At 34.2% G+C, this 14,166-nt stretch overlaps 2 protein-coding genes and 1 long non-coding RNA gene across 6 annotated transcripts; 1 reads left to right on the top strand and 2 right to left on the bottom strand.

Annotated features, from left to right (window-relative positions):
- Positions 1-2,343: 2,343 nt before the first annotated feature.
- On the bottom strand, positions 2,344-2,841 carry LOC114165444 (golgin subfamily A member 6-like protein 7). Its single transcript, XM_028050067.1, has one exon. The coding sequence runs from the start codon at positions 2,839-2,841 to the stop codon at positions 2,344-2,346; it is 498 nt and encodes a 165-aa protein (XP_027905868.1).
- Positions 2,842-4,886: 2,045 nt separating this feature from the next.
- Positions 4,887-10,646, top strand: LOC114165716 (putative disease resistance RPP13-like protein 1). 2 transcript variants are annotated; one of them, XM_028050293.1, is made up of 2 exons: positions 4,887-9,366; positions 10,563-10,646. In XM_028050293.1, the coding sequence occupies exon 1, from the start codon at positions 5,606-5,608 to the stop codon at positions 9,347-9,349; it is 3,744 nt and encodes a 1,247-aa protein (XP_027906094.1). In that variant the 5' UTR covers positions 4,887-5,605; the 3' UTR covers positions 9,350-9,366; positions 10,563-10,646. The 2 variants fall into 2 exon arrangements, with proteins under 2 accessions (XP_027906094.1, XP_027906093.1); XM_028050292.1 differs by having other exon boundaries at positions 10,523-10,611.
- Positions 5,838-10,718, bottom strand: LOC114165718. 3 transcript variants are annotated; one of them, XR_003599765.1, is made up of 4 exons: positions 10,610-10,718; positions 10,215-10,283; positions 10,054-10,140; positions 5,838-5,917 (listed from the first exon to the last, which is right to left on the bottom strand). It is a non-coding gene; the product is annotated as an uncharacterized LOC114165718 (long non-coding RNA). The 3 variants fall into 3 exon arrangements; XR_003599764.1 differs by lacking the exon at positions 5,838-5,917 and adding an exon at positions 9,315-9,399; XR_003599763.1 differs by lacking the exon at positions 5,838-5,917 and having other exon boundaries at positions 9,529-10,140.
- Between the last annotated feature and the right edge of the window lie 3,448 nt (positions 10,719-14,166).

The following is a 14,166-nucleotide window of genomic DNA, read 5'->3' as shown; positions in this document are numbered from 1 at the left end:
ATACTCTGCTTGATTAGTGTTGGCTTTGAATGCAAACCTTAACAATTGTTCAACCAAAACTCTTTCAGGTCCTTCCAACACTACCCCAACTCCACTTCCTTTCAATTTAGAGGCCCCATCAACAAATAAGATCCATGACAACATTTTAGTCTACCGATCACAAACCGAATCAGAGAGCTCTACCAAAAAGTCAGCCAAAAATTGAGCTCTGATCGATCCTCTAGACTCGTATTGTAGGCCATAATCTAGGAGTTCTATCGCCCATTTGACCAATATACCTGATATATCTAGCTTTTGTAATATATATCTAATAAGTAGATCTGTCATCACCTTTGTCTTCTGATTCTGGAAATAATGCCTTAGACGCCGAGCTGACACGACTATACCTAATGCAGCCTTTTCTATTGTCAGATATCATTCCTCAGCCCCGTGAAGTACCTTGCTTACAAAATACACTAGCTTTTGCTCCTCCCCTGATTCTCGTACTAGTACTGAACTAATTGCCTGCTCGGTTACTGAGATGTACAATGCCAAATCACTATTTTTCTCTGGTCTGCACAATATTGGAGGCTTACTCAAGTATTCTTTTAACTTTTGAAAAGCATCTTCACATTGATTAGTCAATTGAAATTTTTCATTTTTCCTCAAGTATTGGAAATACGGGAAGCCTTTATCCCCACTTTTAGCAAGAAAACGAGATAATGCCGCCATTTTCCCTGTTAACCTCTACACTTCTTTCACATTGTTTGGACTTCTCATATTTTGGATAGCTTCGCATTTGTCCGGATTAGTTTCTGTTCCCCTCTCAGTGAGTAAGAATCCCAAAAATTTTCCCACTTTAACACCAAAAACACATTTCTCAGGATTCAGTTTGAGCTGATATTTGTTGATTATAACAAATAACTCTGCCAAATCTTCTTGATGTCGTACTTCTTCCACCGAAGTTACTACCATGCCATCCACATAGGCTTGTACTTTACGCCCCATCATTGACACTAATATCTTATCTATCAACCTCTGATAAGTGGCACCTGCATTCTTCAATCCAAATGGCATCACTTTGTAACAATAATTCGAAGTTTCCCCCATGAAGGTTGTCTTGTCTTCATCCTGTGAATGCATCTTTATCTGATTATATCTTGAGTAAGCATAAAGAAAACTCAACAAAGTGCAACTTGATGCGCTATCCACCAATGCATCTATGTTGGGTAAAGGAGAAGAATCCTTCGGACATGCGTTATTTAAATCAGTAAAATCAACACACATCCTCCACTTGCCATTAGATTTTTTTACCATTACCACTTTTGCCAGCCATGTAGGATACTGAATCTCCCTGATATGGGCTACTTTTAAAAGTTTTTGTACCCTTCTGCAGCAGCTTGAACACGCTCCCCACTTAATCCTCTACGCCTTTGAGCTTTTGGATTAACTGAGGGATTTATATTGAGTATATGACGTAAAAAATTAGGATTTATCCCCACCATATCTGAAGTACTCCAAGCAAACGAAGAAAGATTATTCTGTAACACTTGTATGATCCGTTGTTCTTGGTCCGAATTCAGATCTCCCCCTATCTTGAGTTTTTTGCCATCTATTAATATCTATTTAACTTCACCCACAAGTTGAGGTCTTCTCTCTGGATGCACTAATTTGGGATCTAATTCTGATTCAATGGGTGTCCCTATTGTAGTCACGCAATATGTAACCTTTCGTCTTTCCTTAAGACTATTTTCATAGCACTTACGAGCAATTTCTTAGTTTACTGCCACCGTGACTATCTTCCTATCGTCGGTAAGAAATTTCATCTTCAAATGAACAGTAGATATTACGACCCCAATTTGTTGATAGAAGGCCTGCCTAAAAGCAAATTATATGAGGATGAAGCATTTACAACTATAAAAATTGTTTCTACAGCCTCCTTATCTCTAAAAGTTGTCCGCAGATCCACATATCCTCTAACCTCCACCTAATCTCATGAGAATTCAACGAGCACCCCATCAAAAGGTTGTAGATGATCCATGGGGATTTGTAACCCTCTAAAGGTGTTCCAAAACATCACATCTGTCGAACTCCCTTGATCCACCAAAACTCTATGAACATTCCTTCCCATCATAATGACTGATAGCACTATCAAATCATCTTCATAGGTTACTACTCCTTTTAAATCTTCACTTGAAAAGATAATATCAGGGACTTTCTTTGGCCACTCAATTTTTGTTGTTGTCATAATGTTTATCTTATACCGTATTGCATCAGTTCCACATGATATTAGCATTCAGGCCTGAAATTTCTTCAAATGCAATTCGAGATCAAAATTCCCTAAAAAAGGTGTAATCTTTGGGATCACAAAAATTTTTGGGGAATCGGCTCATCCATGATTTCCTTTAATAGTGGGTGGGCTTCATTCACATCAGTGGTTAGGCGACTAGCATGTCGATAACCGATCCTAGTTGCATCTATTCTAATCTGCATCTCCTCATTCGTTTTCCTCAACTGCTCTTGTTGTTGGAGAGCCTCTTCTACTCGCTGATGTGTTTCTTTGGCTTCTTTTCGAAGTCGCTCTCTTTCCCTCAAAGCCTCATCTCGGAGGAGTTGAAGATCTTCTTCAGCTTTCTTACGAGCTTCCTCCCTTTCTTTCTCTAACTGTGCTTGATCCGCTTCGGCTTTTAGCTTTATCTCTTCATTCTGTTGTCGTAGTTCCATAATGCTTTGCATGATCTGTTGCCATGTCGGCCCTTCTCGTGTTGCGTTTCTGTTTCTGTTCATTGTCACTGCTTCTGAAGATCTATGCCTTTCCTTCTCTTTCTTTGTTGAAGTGGAGTCGAGATCGAGTTTTACCATACCCCACGGTGGGCGCCAATGTTCCGGTCCAGAAAAAGGTGTAAAATAACTTTAACCGAAAGTATTTTAACCTTAGTTAATGACTCACTTAGGTCAAAATAAATTTATCCCTTAACCATGGGAGTAAAATTTTTATTTATAGAGTAATCAGTTACAAATATTGAATTTTGTAGATAATACATAATAATAAAAAATTATCTTTCTTAAAGATAATCCAAAATATCTCCCAAAATAATAACACCCCCCCCCCCCCCAAAAATAACCACTTGGGAGATATTCTGTGAATCTTCCAAAAATTAGATTCCTTGAATATAAGATATTAACTATCTTGAAATCATCTTTCTAATTTCTGCAAGAGCCTTGAATTTATACCGATCCCATTCAGCATATATCACCTCGTCCTTACACCGATCCCATTTTGCATATATCACCTCGTCATTACACCAATCTCATTCTAAATTCCAGCCTTTCATACACAACTCTGAATTCTAAAATAATAGTTCCATGGTACTCGGCCTATTGCCGAGAATACTTTCGTTACAGTTCGGCAAGATAATGAAGTGCGTTTGCCAGACAGGTACAGAAACAAATTGTATAATTCAAAATACAAATATAATAATTTTTCGTTTCGAATTGTATAATAAAAAAAATCTATGAATTATACAATACGAAACTTAAATATAAAATAAAAAAATAACATACTCATAAGGGTATAATAGGTACAGTAAAGATTATGGGGTGCAGTAAGAAAACGGGATGGAGGAAGCAACTTATCAAAAAGAAAACTTATTTACAAGCTTTATTGTAAAACTTAATGGATTAAGCCTACAAAAATTATTTTGATAACTATTCCAACCAACTTAAATGAAATAAGACAAACAAAAAAGAGATTGATGACCATAATGCTACAAGTCCAATTATGTTTTCCAATTCAGGTGGAGCTTTAATCATCAATCAAGGAGGAGTTAGTCTTTTTTTCTGCAGAAGAAGACCAAGTATAAACAGAGATTGGCTACCTAATTTGGCTGCATACGGAACTTTTTTGCCTAATGGTGTCACCTCAGTCCCCCAATGTCTCCTAAACAAAAACATGCCAAGCAAAGTTGTCTGCGGTACTGGATTATACTAAATTCTCAAATTTCTGAGTACTAATATGTTTACAAATTTTGTATCAAATAGTGCATGGGAAGAAATAAGCAGGGCAAATGAATTATTAGTACTTAAACATGCGAGTATTTGATTTGAAATATTGAAAAATTCAAATATTTTATTTGAATGTCCAATTTCAGTTTTCCATTTACTGCTCAAAAGGAGATACAATCTCTAATTCGCTCTATCCAAACTGCAATCCTTGAGTTGACATGGCTACTTATATCAGTACCAAAGATAACGTGAACATTACGTTCGAAAGAAACAAATGACACAATCTCTCAATGAGTAGTACATAACTTTCTCCTCTTTCATTTCACTTGCAACAAATATAGCACCCTTGATGAACACATTAGGGTTTTGGAAGGTCTCACATCATTTACCTCAATTCTTAAAATTCTTATAAGTCTTAAAATGGTACAATTGCGTGTTTAGTTTTGCGTCAAAGTGATGTAAAATTGATTAAAATTGATTTTTTAACGCAGAATCGGTGCATGTTTGGTTTTCAAAATCAATTAAAGGATAAAAAATTCACGTTAAATGAGAAGCAACTAATTCTTGTTTCTGCGTTATAATCAATTTTCCAACGCTGAACCAAATATACCGTACATCTATTAGACAATTTTACTTAATGTCAATTGGCTTTAATATGAAATTTTGGAGCAGAACAGGAAAGTGAATATTGGAAAAAGCACAACAAAACATTTCTGGAGACAGATTCGGTCCTTCAAATTAATTGCTGCAGTCAACAAACCACTAATCAAATACAGGATTTGACAAAACTGAAGCAATCCCAAAGAACATAAAACCAGTACAAGTCATAGTGTAGTTAAATAAATTTCTCTATATTAGAATTTCACTTCTGATATATTTGTCTACAAGAGTTATGCACCCAATGTTATATCTAAAACAGAATGAGGACTGTGCACGCTGCATACAAGTGCTGCAAACCTACTGAAGGGGGTCATAAGATGCTTGCAGATGAGCATCAAGGATACAAGTTCTCCATCCTCCAAAGTCCTTCCTGTGTCATACTTAATCTGCTATATTTTTCACATCTTTACTCAATAACGGCTACATGTATTGTGTCATTAACAATACTTGGAAAATTTCACTCTGTTTCTTAATTTTTTTCATAGACACTAAAAGAATGAAAAAGTAAATATACTAAATGTCTTTAATTAACTAAAATCAACTTATACACTTTAGTTCTCTGAAATATTTATATGTGAACAAAACTAAAATAATTCAAAACTCGTATTCCATTTCACGGTCTTGAATCTCAACCGTCGAAGTTTTAATCAATATATCCATGGTGAATTTATATGGTACATACATTTCCTGAGGTTCCGCATTCAAAAAGCATGGAAAAATGAACCTTCTGTTTTGAAAATGACAACCATCACCACCGAACATTTCAGGTAGGCATCTTCAATCTCTACCATTTGTAACATCTAACGGTTAATTTTGAGGGTAGGTATTTCAGAACTGTGCAACTTAAGTGAAGAGAGTTGACTGAAATGGCTTTCCTTTCTGATCACATCTCTCAACAACTGTTTTCTGCAACCGATTCCTTTCCTTTCTGATAAATAATCACTTGCTTGCTGTTGAGATCATGGCATTAGCTGTTGTAGGTGGTGCACTCCTTTCTGCTTTCATTGAGGTTGTTTTTGACAAACTAGCTTCCCCTGAGGTTGTAAACTTTATCCGTTGGAAGAAGCCTGACAAGTTACTTCAAAAGATGAGGAGCCAGCTGCTAGTGGTTAAAGTTGTGCTTGCTGATGCTGAGAAGAGACAAATCACAGATTCCAATGTCAAAGAGTGGCTCGATCTTCTCAATGATGTTGTGTACGACGTTGATGACTTACTTGATGAAGTTTCTACGAAAGCTGCTACTCAAAAGAAGGTAACCAATTCCTTTCCTCACCTTTTCAAGAGGAAGAAAATTGTTAGTATTAGTAAGTTGGAAGACATAGTGGAAAGATTAGATGACATTTTGAAACAAAAGGAGAATCTTGATTTGAAAGAAATTCCAGTGGAGAACAATCAGCCATCGAAACCTCAGTCAACATCTCTGGAAGATAGATATGATATGTACGGTAGGGATAAAGACAAAGAGACCATTATGAAGTTGGTGTTAGAGGATAGTAGTGATGGTGAAGAAGTATCTGTGATCCCTATAGTTGGCATGGGTGGGGTTGGAAAAACCACTTTGGCCCGATCTGTGTACAACGACGGCAAATTGAAGCAGATATTTGATTTAAAGGCATGGGTTTGTGTTTCTGATATATTTGATATTGTGAAGGTGACAAAAACTATGATAGAGGAAATTATTCAAAAGCCTTGTAAATTGAGTGATCTAAACTCAATTCAACTTGACTTGTTGGACAAACTGAGGGGAAAAAGATTCTTGATTGTCTTGGATGATGTTTGGATTGAGGATTGTGATAACTGGAGTAGTCTTACAAAACCTTTTCTAGGTGGGATCAGGGGAAGTAAAATTTTGGTCACAACCCGCAATGAAAATGTAGCGGCTGTAGTCCCTTTTCATAGTGTTAACGTATATCATCTAAACAGATTGTCAAATGAAGATTGTTGGTTGGTGTTTGCAAACCATGCATTTCACCCATCAGGAGGCACTGAGAATAGAGGAACTTTAGAAAAGATTGGAAAAGAGATTGTTAAAAAGTGTAATGGGTTGCCTTTAGCAGCACAGTCACTTGGAGGAATGTTGAGAAGAAAGCACGCTATTGGGGATTGGAATAATGTACTTAAAAGTGACATTTGGGAACTTCCTGAAAGTCAGTGTAAAATTATTCCAGCTCTTAGAATTAGTTATAATCACCTTCCTCCTCATTTAAAACGGTGTTTTGTTTATTGCTCACTCTATCCCAAGGATTATGAATTTCAAAAAGATGAACTGATTCTGCTGTGGATGGCTGAAGATCTTGTAAAAGCGCCAAAAACAGAAAAGAGTATAGAAGAAGTTGGTGACGAGTATTTTGATGATTTGGTATCGAGATCGTTTTTCCAATGTTCAAGTCATCGCACTTGGGGTAATTACTTTGTAATGCATGACCTCATGCATGATCTAGCAACTTTCCTTGGCGGGGAATTCTATTTCAGAGCAGATGAACTTGGAAAAGGAACCAAAATTAATAGAAAGACTCGTCATTTGTCTTTTACAAGATTCAGTGATCCAGTCTCAGATATTGAAGTTTTTGAAACAGTTAAATTTTCAAGAACTTTATTGCCGATCAATTATAAAGATTATCCATTCAACAATGAAAAGGCAACACGTATTATAGGGTCAATGCTTAAGTACTTGAGAGTTTTATCATTTCGTGACTTCCGAAGTGTGCTTGCTCTGCCTGATTCAATAGGTGAATTGATCCATTTGCGTTATTTAAATCTCTCTTATACAAGTATAGCATCACTACCGGAGTCATTGTGTAATCTATACAATCTACAGACTTTGAAGTTGTATTGTTGCTTTAAGCTGACTAAGTTGCCTGGTGCCATGCAAAATCTTGAAAACTTGCGTCGTCTTGAAATTCTTAATACGGCCATAAAAGAGATGCCCAAAGGAATGGGGAAACTAAATCAAATGCAGAATTTGGATTTTTATATTGTTGGTAAGCATATAGAGAATAGCATCAAAGAACTGAGAGGACTTCCAAATCTTCATGGTTCCTTTTGTATTCAGAAAATAGAGAATGTTACAACAGGTGAAGAAGCATTAGAGGCCAGGATAATGGATAAGAAGCACATACACGATTTATCCTTGGAATGGTCTATATGTAACGACAATAGCACCAACTTCCAAATTGAATTAGATGTACTCAGCAATTTACAACCTCATCAAGACCTGAAATCGCTTTCAATAAGCGGTTATAAAGGAACGAGATTTCCCGAATGGATGGAGAATTGTTCCTACTATTACATGACAGTTCTAAGTTTAAATAATTGTAACAACTGTTGCATGCTTCCTTCACTTGGGCAACTACTGTCTCTCAAGCGCTTACATATTTCGAACATGATTTCGGTGAAGACTATTGATGCAGGCTTTTATAAGAAGAATGATTCTTCATCTGTGACGCCCTTTCCCTCCCTTGAATCTCTATACATTTATAATATGCCTTTTTGGGAGATGTGGGTTGCCTTTGATTCAGAAGCTTTTCTTGTGCTCAAGGATCTTTATATACAAAATTGCCCCAAACTAAAGGGAGATTTGCCTTATCATCTTCCTGCTTTGCAAACACTCGCAATTAGAAATTGCGAGCTTCTTGTCTCTTCTGTTCCGGGGGCTTCCACCCTTCGAACATTAGAGATAAGTGAAAGCAACAAATTAGCATTTCATACGTTTCCTCTTTCGGTAGAACGGATAGAGATAGAAGGAAGCCCAGTGGTTGAGTCCATGATGGAGGCCATCACTAACATTCAACCTACTTGCCTCCGTTATTTGACACTAAGGGATTGTTCCTCATCCATATCATTTCCAGGTGATCGTCTTCCTGCATCGCTGAAAACCCTGCAAATCAGTGGTTTAAAGAAACTGAAATTCCCAATGCAACAAAAACATGAATTACTGGAATCACTGACAATAAATAATAGTTGCGATTCACTAACGTCTCTCCCATTGGATAGCTTTCCAAATCTCATACGTCTGCAAATCACAAACTGTGAAAATATGGAATCACTTTCAGTCTTAGGGTCAGATTCTTTTAAGAGTCTGAGTTCTTTTGAGATTGACCGTTGCCCCAACTTTGTGTCATTCTTGGGAGGATTGTCTGCGCCCAATTTGACTCGTTTCATTGTTTATGACTGTGATAAGTTGAAGTCGTTGCCCGATCAGATATGTACTCTTCTTCCAAAGATGGAATATCTTAGCATATCAAACTGCCAACAAATTGAGTCATTTCCTGAAGGGGGTATGCCACCTAACTTGAGAATAGTTGAGATCAACAATTGTGAGAAACTACTGAGCGGCCAGCAATGGGTATCCAAGGATATCTTTACCTATCTCAAAGTCTGGGGTCCATGTGATGGCATCAACTCCTTCCCAAAGGAGGGTTTGTTGCCTCCCTCTCTCACGTATTTGCAGCTATTTGGTTTTTCAAGTCTGGAGACGTTGGAGTGCAAGGGCCTTCTCCATCTCACTTCGCTACGAGAATTGCACATTCAAAGTTGTAAAAAGCTGGAGAATATCACGGGAGAAAGGCTGCCCATCTCTCTAATAAAATTAAGCATTAACAGATGTCCCTTGCTGCAGAAACGATGCCACAGAAAAGATCGTGGAATTTGGCATAAAATCTGCCATGTCCGTGGGATAAACATTGACGGTAGATGGATTCAATGAGGAAAGATCGTGAGCAGGTGATTCTCCTTCTTTGACTTACTCATCAATATCTAATAATGAAAAACCATTTCTTTCAACGTTATGTTTCATTTCATGTCTTTCCCTTTCACATTTAACGATTCTTAAATTACTTATTTGTTCAGTTTGATACTTGACTGGAATTGCAAGTATAACGAAACCTAACATCAAAATAATACAAATCATTTTTTTCCCTCGGTAAAAGAATCAAAGAAGGCAGCACTACCGTTTATGCTATGTGCCCCTGTACAATAAGGAACCCTGAATCTCAGTTTATTGAGAAGCTAAACCATTATAAAGACCTTAGTATGTAAATCAAAAGGTACCATCCACGTTTTGAAGTCCATATTTTACAAACTTCTCCTGGTAAGTCAAAAGGGTCCATAGCTTGTAATAATTAAATTAAGAGTGTGTTTGAAAAACTATTCAAACTCCGTTGACCATGAATCCAATTATTATTAGTCACATTTAGTTTCTTGGAAAGAGAGAAACGAATGCTGCATCATGAAAAGAAATACAAGCTAAATTCACTACATTTACTCCCTCACCAAAACTTCTTCCTATTTCTCATGTTCACCCTCAAAAACTAAAATCTTGAAACAAAAGTTTGCAGAAATGAAAAATAGTATTCATTAAGTGCAACCTCCTTATCATGCTCAGTTCAAGAAAGAGCGGAGAATATATACCTCTGCACTGGCTTCATCATCTTCATCATTGACCTCAGATTTGGACTTGTCTGACTCATCATCATCTGCAGAGGTTGCCTGCAACGACTATAGAAAATAAAGTATATAAACAAGACAATCAAAACACCACTAAAACAGAACAACTCGCACAGGTCACTCACCTGTTTTTTATCAGTTTTTCAAACTCAGCTTTGCCTTTTGTAGCCTTGGCTTAATATGGAGCTTTTTTCCTTTTCATTTGAAAAAAGAGGAGTCAAAATTAATTTCAAAAAAATAAATCCCTTTTTCAATAGAATGAATTCATTTGGTACATGTATTGATTGATTGGAAGTCAATCGAAGCATCATTAGCTTACAAATATATCAACTTAAACATAAACTTGTATCTGAATGCATCTAAAATTACGACAAAGAACCGTAATCAATATAAAAAAAAAAGAAAATGAGCATTATTTATCCCAATTGAACAGCTTACAGCACTGGATAAGGATTTCCATTTCTCTCTTCCAGCTTTCCCAACTTTCAATGAAATAGTGTAGCAAACAACTTAGACTTACAGCAAATGCCATCTTCGATTGCTTCCACAAGCGCAGCAGTACCACCTTCCTTCACGATCGCCTCCTTTCCCTCCTCAATCCCCGCCAAGCTGTTCAGCAGCACCATCGCCTTGTCTCCTATCCCACTCCCTTCCTCCGCCACCAGTTCCACCAGCTGCATCACTGCCCCCGCAGCTGAAAATTCTCCAGCGAGATAATCTAGGTTATCTGAGAAACTCTCCCATTGGGTAAACCCTAAGCAAGGCTCGGGCTCAGATTCAGGCTGGCGGTCCCCGTCAACAGCAGGTTCGGAGGAGAAGACGGTGGCGATCCTCTCGAGTTCTACCGAGGTATCGCTGCTGCAGGCGGAGAAATCGCTGAACACTGAAATGTGTATATTGTGAATGAGTGGAATATGGAATAGAAAATGGAGGAATATGAGCTTTAGCCAGAAATTTGGAGCTAATAACGAAACCCAAAATTTGGAGCAAACACTAAACAGGGTGGAGGGATGTGTGCTTTAGTTACGAGATTTTAGGCGGGAATTTGAATTTGTAAAACTAAATAATTTAATTAGTTACAATATATTAATATAAAATTCACCTTTATTAATTTAATCTAATTAAACATTAATTTTTACTTTTTAAATAAAAATCATGTAAGTTTATTGATGTCATTTGTCAAATAATAAAATATAAAATAAAAATATTTTAGTAAACATTAAAAAAACCATAATAATACATGTTAGTAAAAGAAAATCATGTTTGGAAATTTCATATTAAAGTTGAAATCGTGTTATTTATTAGTTTTACATATAAAATATTAAATAAGTAAATAAATAAATGAATTATATTTTAGTAATAGATATTCATTATATAGAAACTAATTTAGTGATTAACTTTTATTATTTATAATAGTGAAACAACATGCATATGTGTTAATTTTTAAATATTAGAAGTAAATATAAATAACATTTTTAAATTTTATTATAAATACTTTTTATTTATTTTTGTAGATAATTTTGTATTAAATATATTTATTTTAGTTTAAAAATTATTAATTTAAAAAAATTTAAATAAAAAAATAGTTAAAGCTAACATAATGGTTACTTAAAAATAAAAATGGTAAAATATTTTTTAAATTTAAAAATAACGATTATTTTTTTCGGGGTAAAATTTAGAATAAAAATGTGGACACCAAAATGGGTAATTTATTTTATTAAATATATTTGAAAAAACGTATTAATTTTAAAAAAATTATATGAAGAAATAGTTAAATCTAACATTACTTACAAGATAAAAATGATAAAATAATTATTTAATTTAAAAAAACAGTTATATATTTTAGGGTAAATTTTGGAATAGAGATAGATCCAAGTAATGTTAGACTTGGTTTAGCAAGTGATGGTTTCAATCCATTTGGAAATGTGAGTACCTCATTTAGCGTGTGGCCAATTGTTCTAATTCCTTATAATTTGCCACCTTGGATGTGCATGAAAGATCCTTATTTCATAATGTTTACACTTATTCCTGGTCCCAAAGCTCGAAATGATATTGATGTGTATTTACAACCTTTGATTGATGAATTGAAAGAACTTTGGGATAATGGTGTACAGACATACGAGGCATCAATGAAAGAAATATTTCAATTACATGTCTCTATTTTGTGGACTATTAATGATTTTTCCGTGTATGGAAATCAATCTGGGTAGAGTACTAAAGGAAAATTTGTTTGTCCTTGTTGTAACAAGGATACATGGTCATTAAGTTTACTAAATGGAAAAAAAAAAAATTGTTATATGAGCAGCCGTGAATTTTTGCCACCACTTGACCAGGTTAGTATTATTATATTTTTCTTAAAATCATTATTTCAAACTACTCTTATTTTTCTATTATATTAAAAAAAATTCTTAGTTAAAATAAAAATCAAAGTAAAATATATTATTTAAAAAACAATTATTTAAATATTATTATTAGATAATTTTATTAAATCACATATTTTGAATATATAAACTAATATAATATAATATGTAATATATTATAATTTTATCTTATTTTCAAAATTATTTTTAAATTTAAATAATAGTGATAGATAATATATTTCTTCTTTACTGTAAATCTAAACTAATCTAAGTAAAAGATAAAATAATATTATTTATGAGATAATTTTATTCATTGGCATTTGAATATATAAATTTAACAATATTTAAATTTTATTGTATTATGTTTGGTAACCAACTTTATCTGCATTATCAATTTTATCTTATCATGTAGAATTATTTTTAAATTTAAACATTAGTAATAGATAATATAATTCTTTTTGAACGTAAATATAAACTAATTTAAGTAAAAGATAAAATAATTTAATTTTTTATTTTATCTTATATACTAACTAAATGGTTATATTTAAATATTATTTATTATTATTACATAATTTTATTAAATGACATATTTTGAATATATAAATTAAAAAAATATCTAATTTAAATTGTATTAATTAAATAAATTAAAACAATAATTATTAATGTTTCTTAGTTAATGGTGTTTTTTATTCATTAACTAATTCTTTATTTTTGTATTAGAATTAGTATATTCAAATTTTTATTAATGATAAATATATACAGGTGACATTTGGTAAATTTGTCCAGAAAAGAAAGCGAGGAAAAATTCAGCTACCAAAGAATTGGAAGAAAAAAAGTATTTTTTTGAGTTGCCTTATTGGAATTGTCTAAAATTAGGTCATAATTTAGATGTCATACATATCGAAAAAAAAAATGTTTGTGATAACATCATAGGAATATTGATGGATCTTGAAAAAAAGACAAAAGATAACATAAACTTCCGATTTGATCTTGCTCATATGGGTATACGTTGAGAGCTTCATCCAACAATGATTGAAGAAGGAAAATACACATTTCCATATGCATGTTATACCATGTCATCTCAAGAAAAACATGCATTTTGTCAATTTTTAGTTGATTTGAAGGTTCCTGATGGTTATTCATCCAATATTTCTCGGTGTATAGACGTTGAAGGGGGAAAATATGGGATGAAATGTCATGATTGTCATGTATTTCTACATCGCTTTCTCCCTCTTTCAATTCATGGTGTTCTTCAAAAGGAAGTTTGTGAAGCCTTAATTGAACTTGGTCTTTTTTTTAGAGAGCTATGCTCTAAAATATTGAGTCTAGACACTTTACACCTACTAGAAAAAACTATAGTTTTAACCTTGTGCAAGATAGAGAAAATATTCCCTCCTTCCTTTTTTTGACATAATGGTCCATTTACCCATTCACTTAGCAAATGAGGCTAAGATTTCTGGCCCAGTGCAATATCGTTGGATGTATCCAGTTGAAAGGTATCTTCGTAGGCTAAAATCATATGTAAGAAATAAGGCTCGTCCAAAAGGATGTATAGCTGAGGCTTATATTGCACAAGAGTGTGTGCACTTTTGTTCGAGGTATTTGGATGGGGTTGAGACAAGATTAAATAGATGTGGAAGAAATTATGAGGGTGATGTACATTAGTTAAATAAGTCAAAGTTACAATTTTTTATACAAGTTGGAAAAGCATTGCATG

The sequence above is a fragment of the Vigna unguiculata genome, chromosome 10 (assembly GCF_004118075.2).
Source record: "Vigna unguiculata cultivar IT97K-499-35 chromosome 10, ASM411807v1, whole genome shotgun sequence".
In the NCBI taxonomy this organism is placed as follows: domain Eukaryota; kingdom Viridiplantae; phylum Streptophyta; class Magnoliopsida; order Fabales; family Fabaceae; genus Vigna; species Vigna unguiculata.
This window is presented reverse-complemented; position numbering and strand designations above follow the sequence as displayed.

Coding starts and splice junctions, on each gene's coding strand:
- LOC114165444 (XM_028050067.1), bottom strand. CDS start 2,841: ATGGTAAAACTCGATCTCGACTCCACTTCAACAAAGAAAGAGAAGGAA.
- LOC114165716 (XM_028050293.1), top strand. CDS start 5,606: ATGGCATTAGCTGTTGTAGGTGGTGCACTCCTTTCTGCTTTCATTGAG.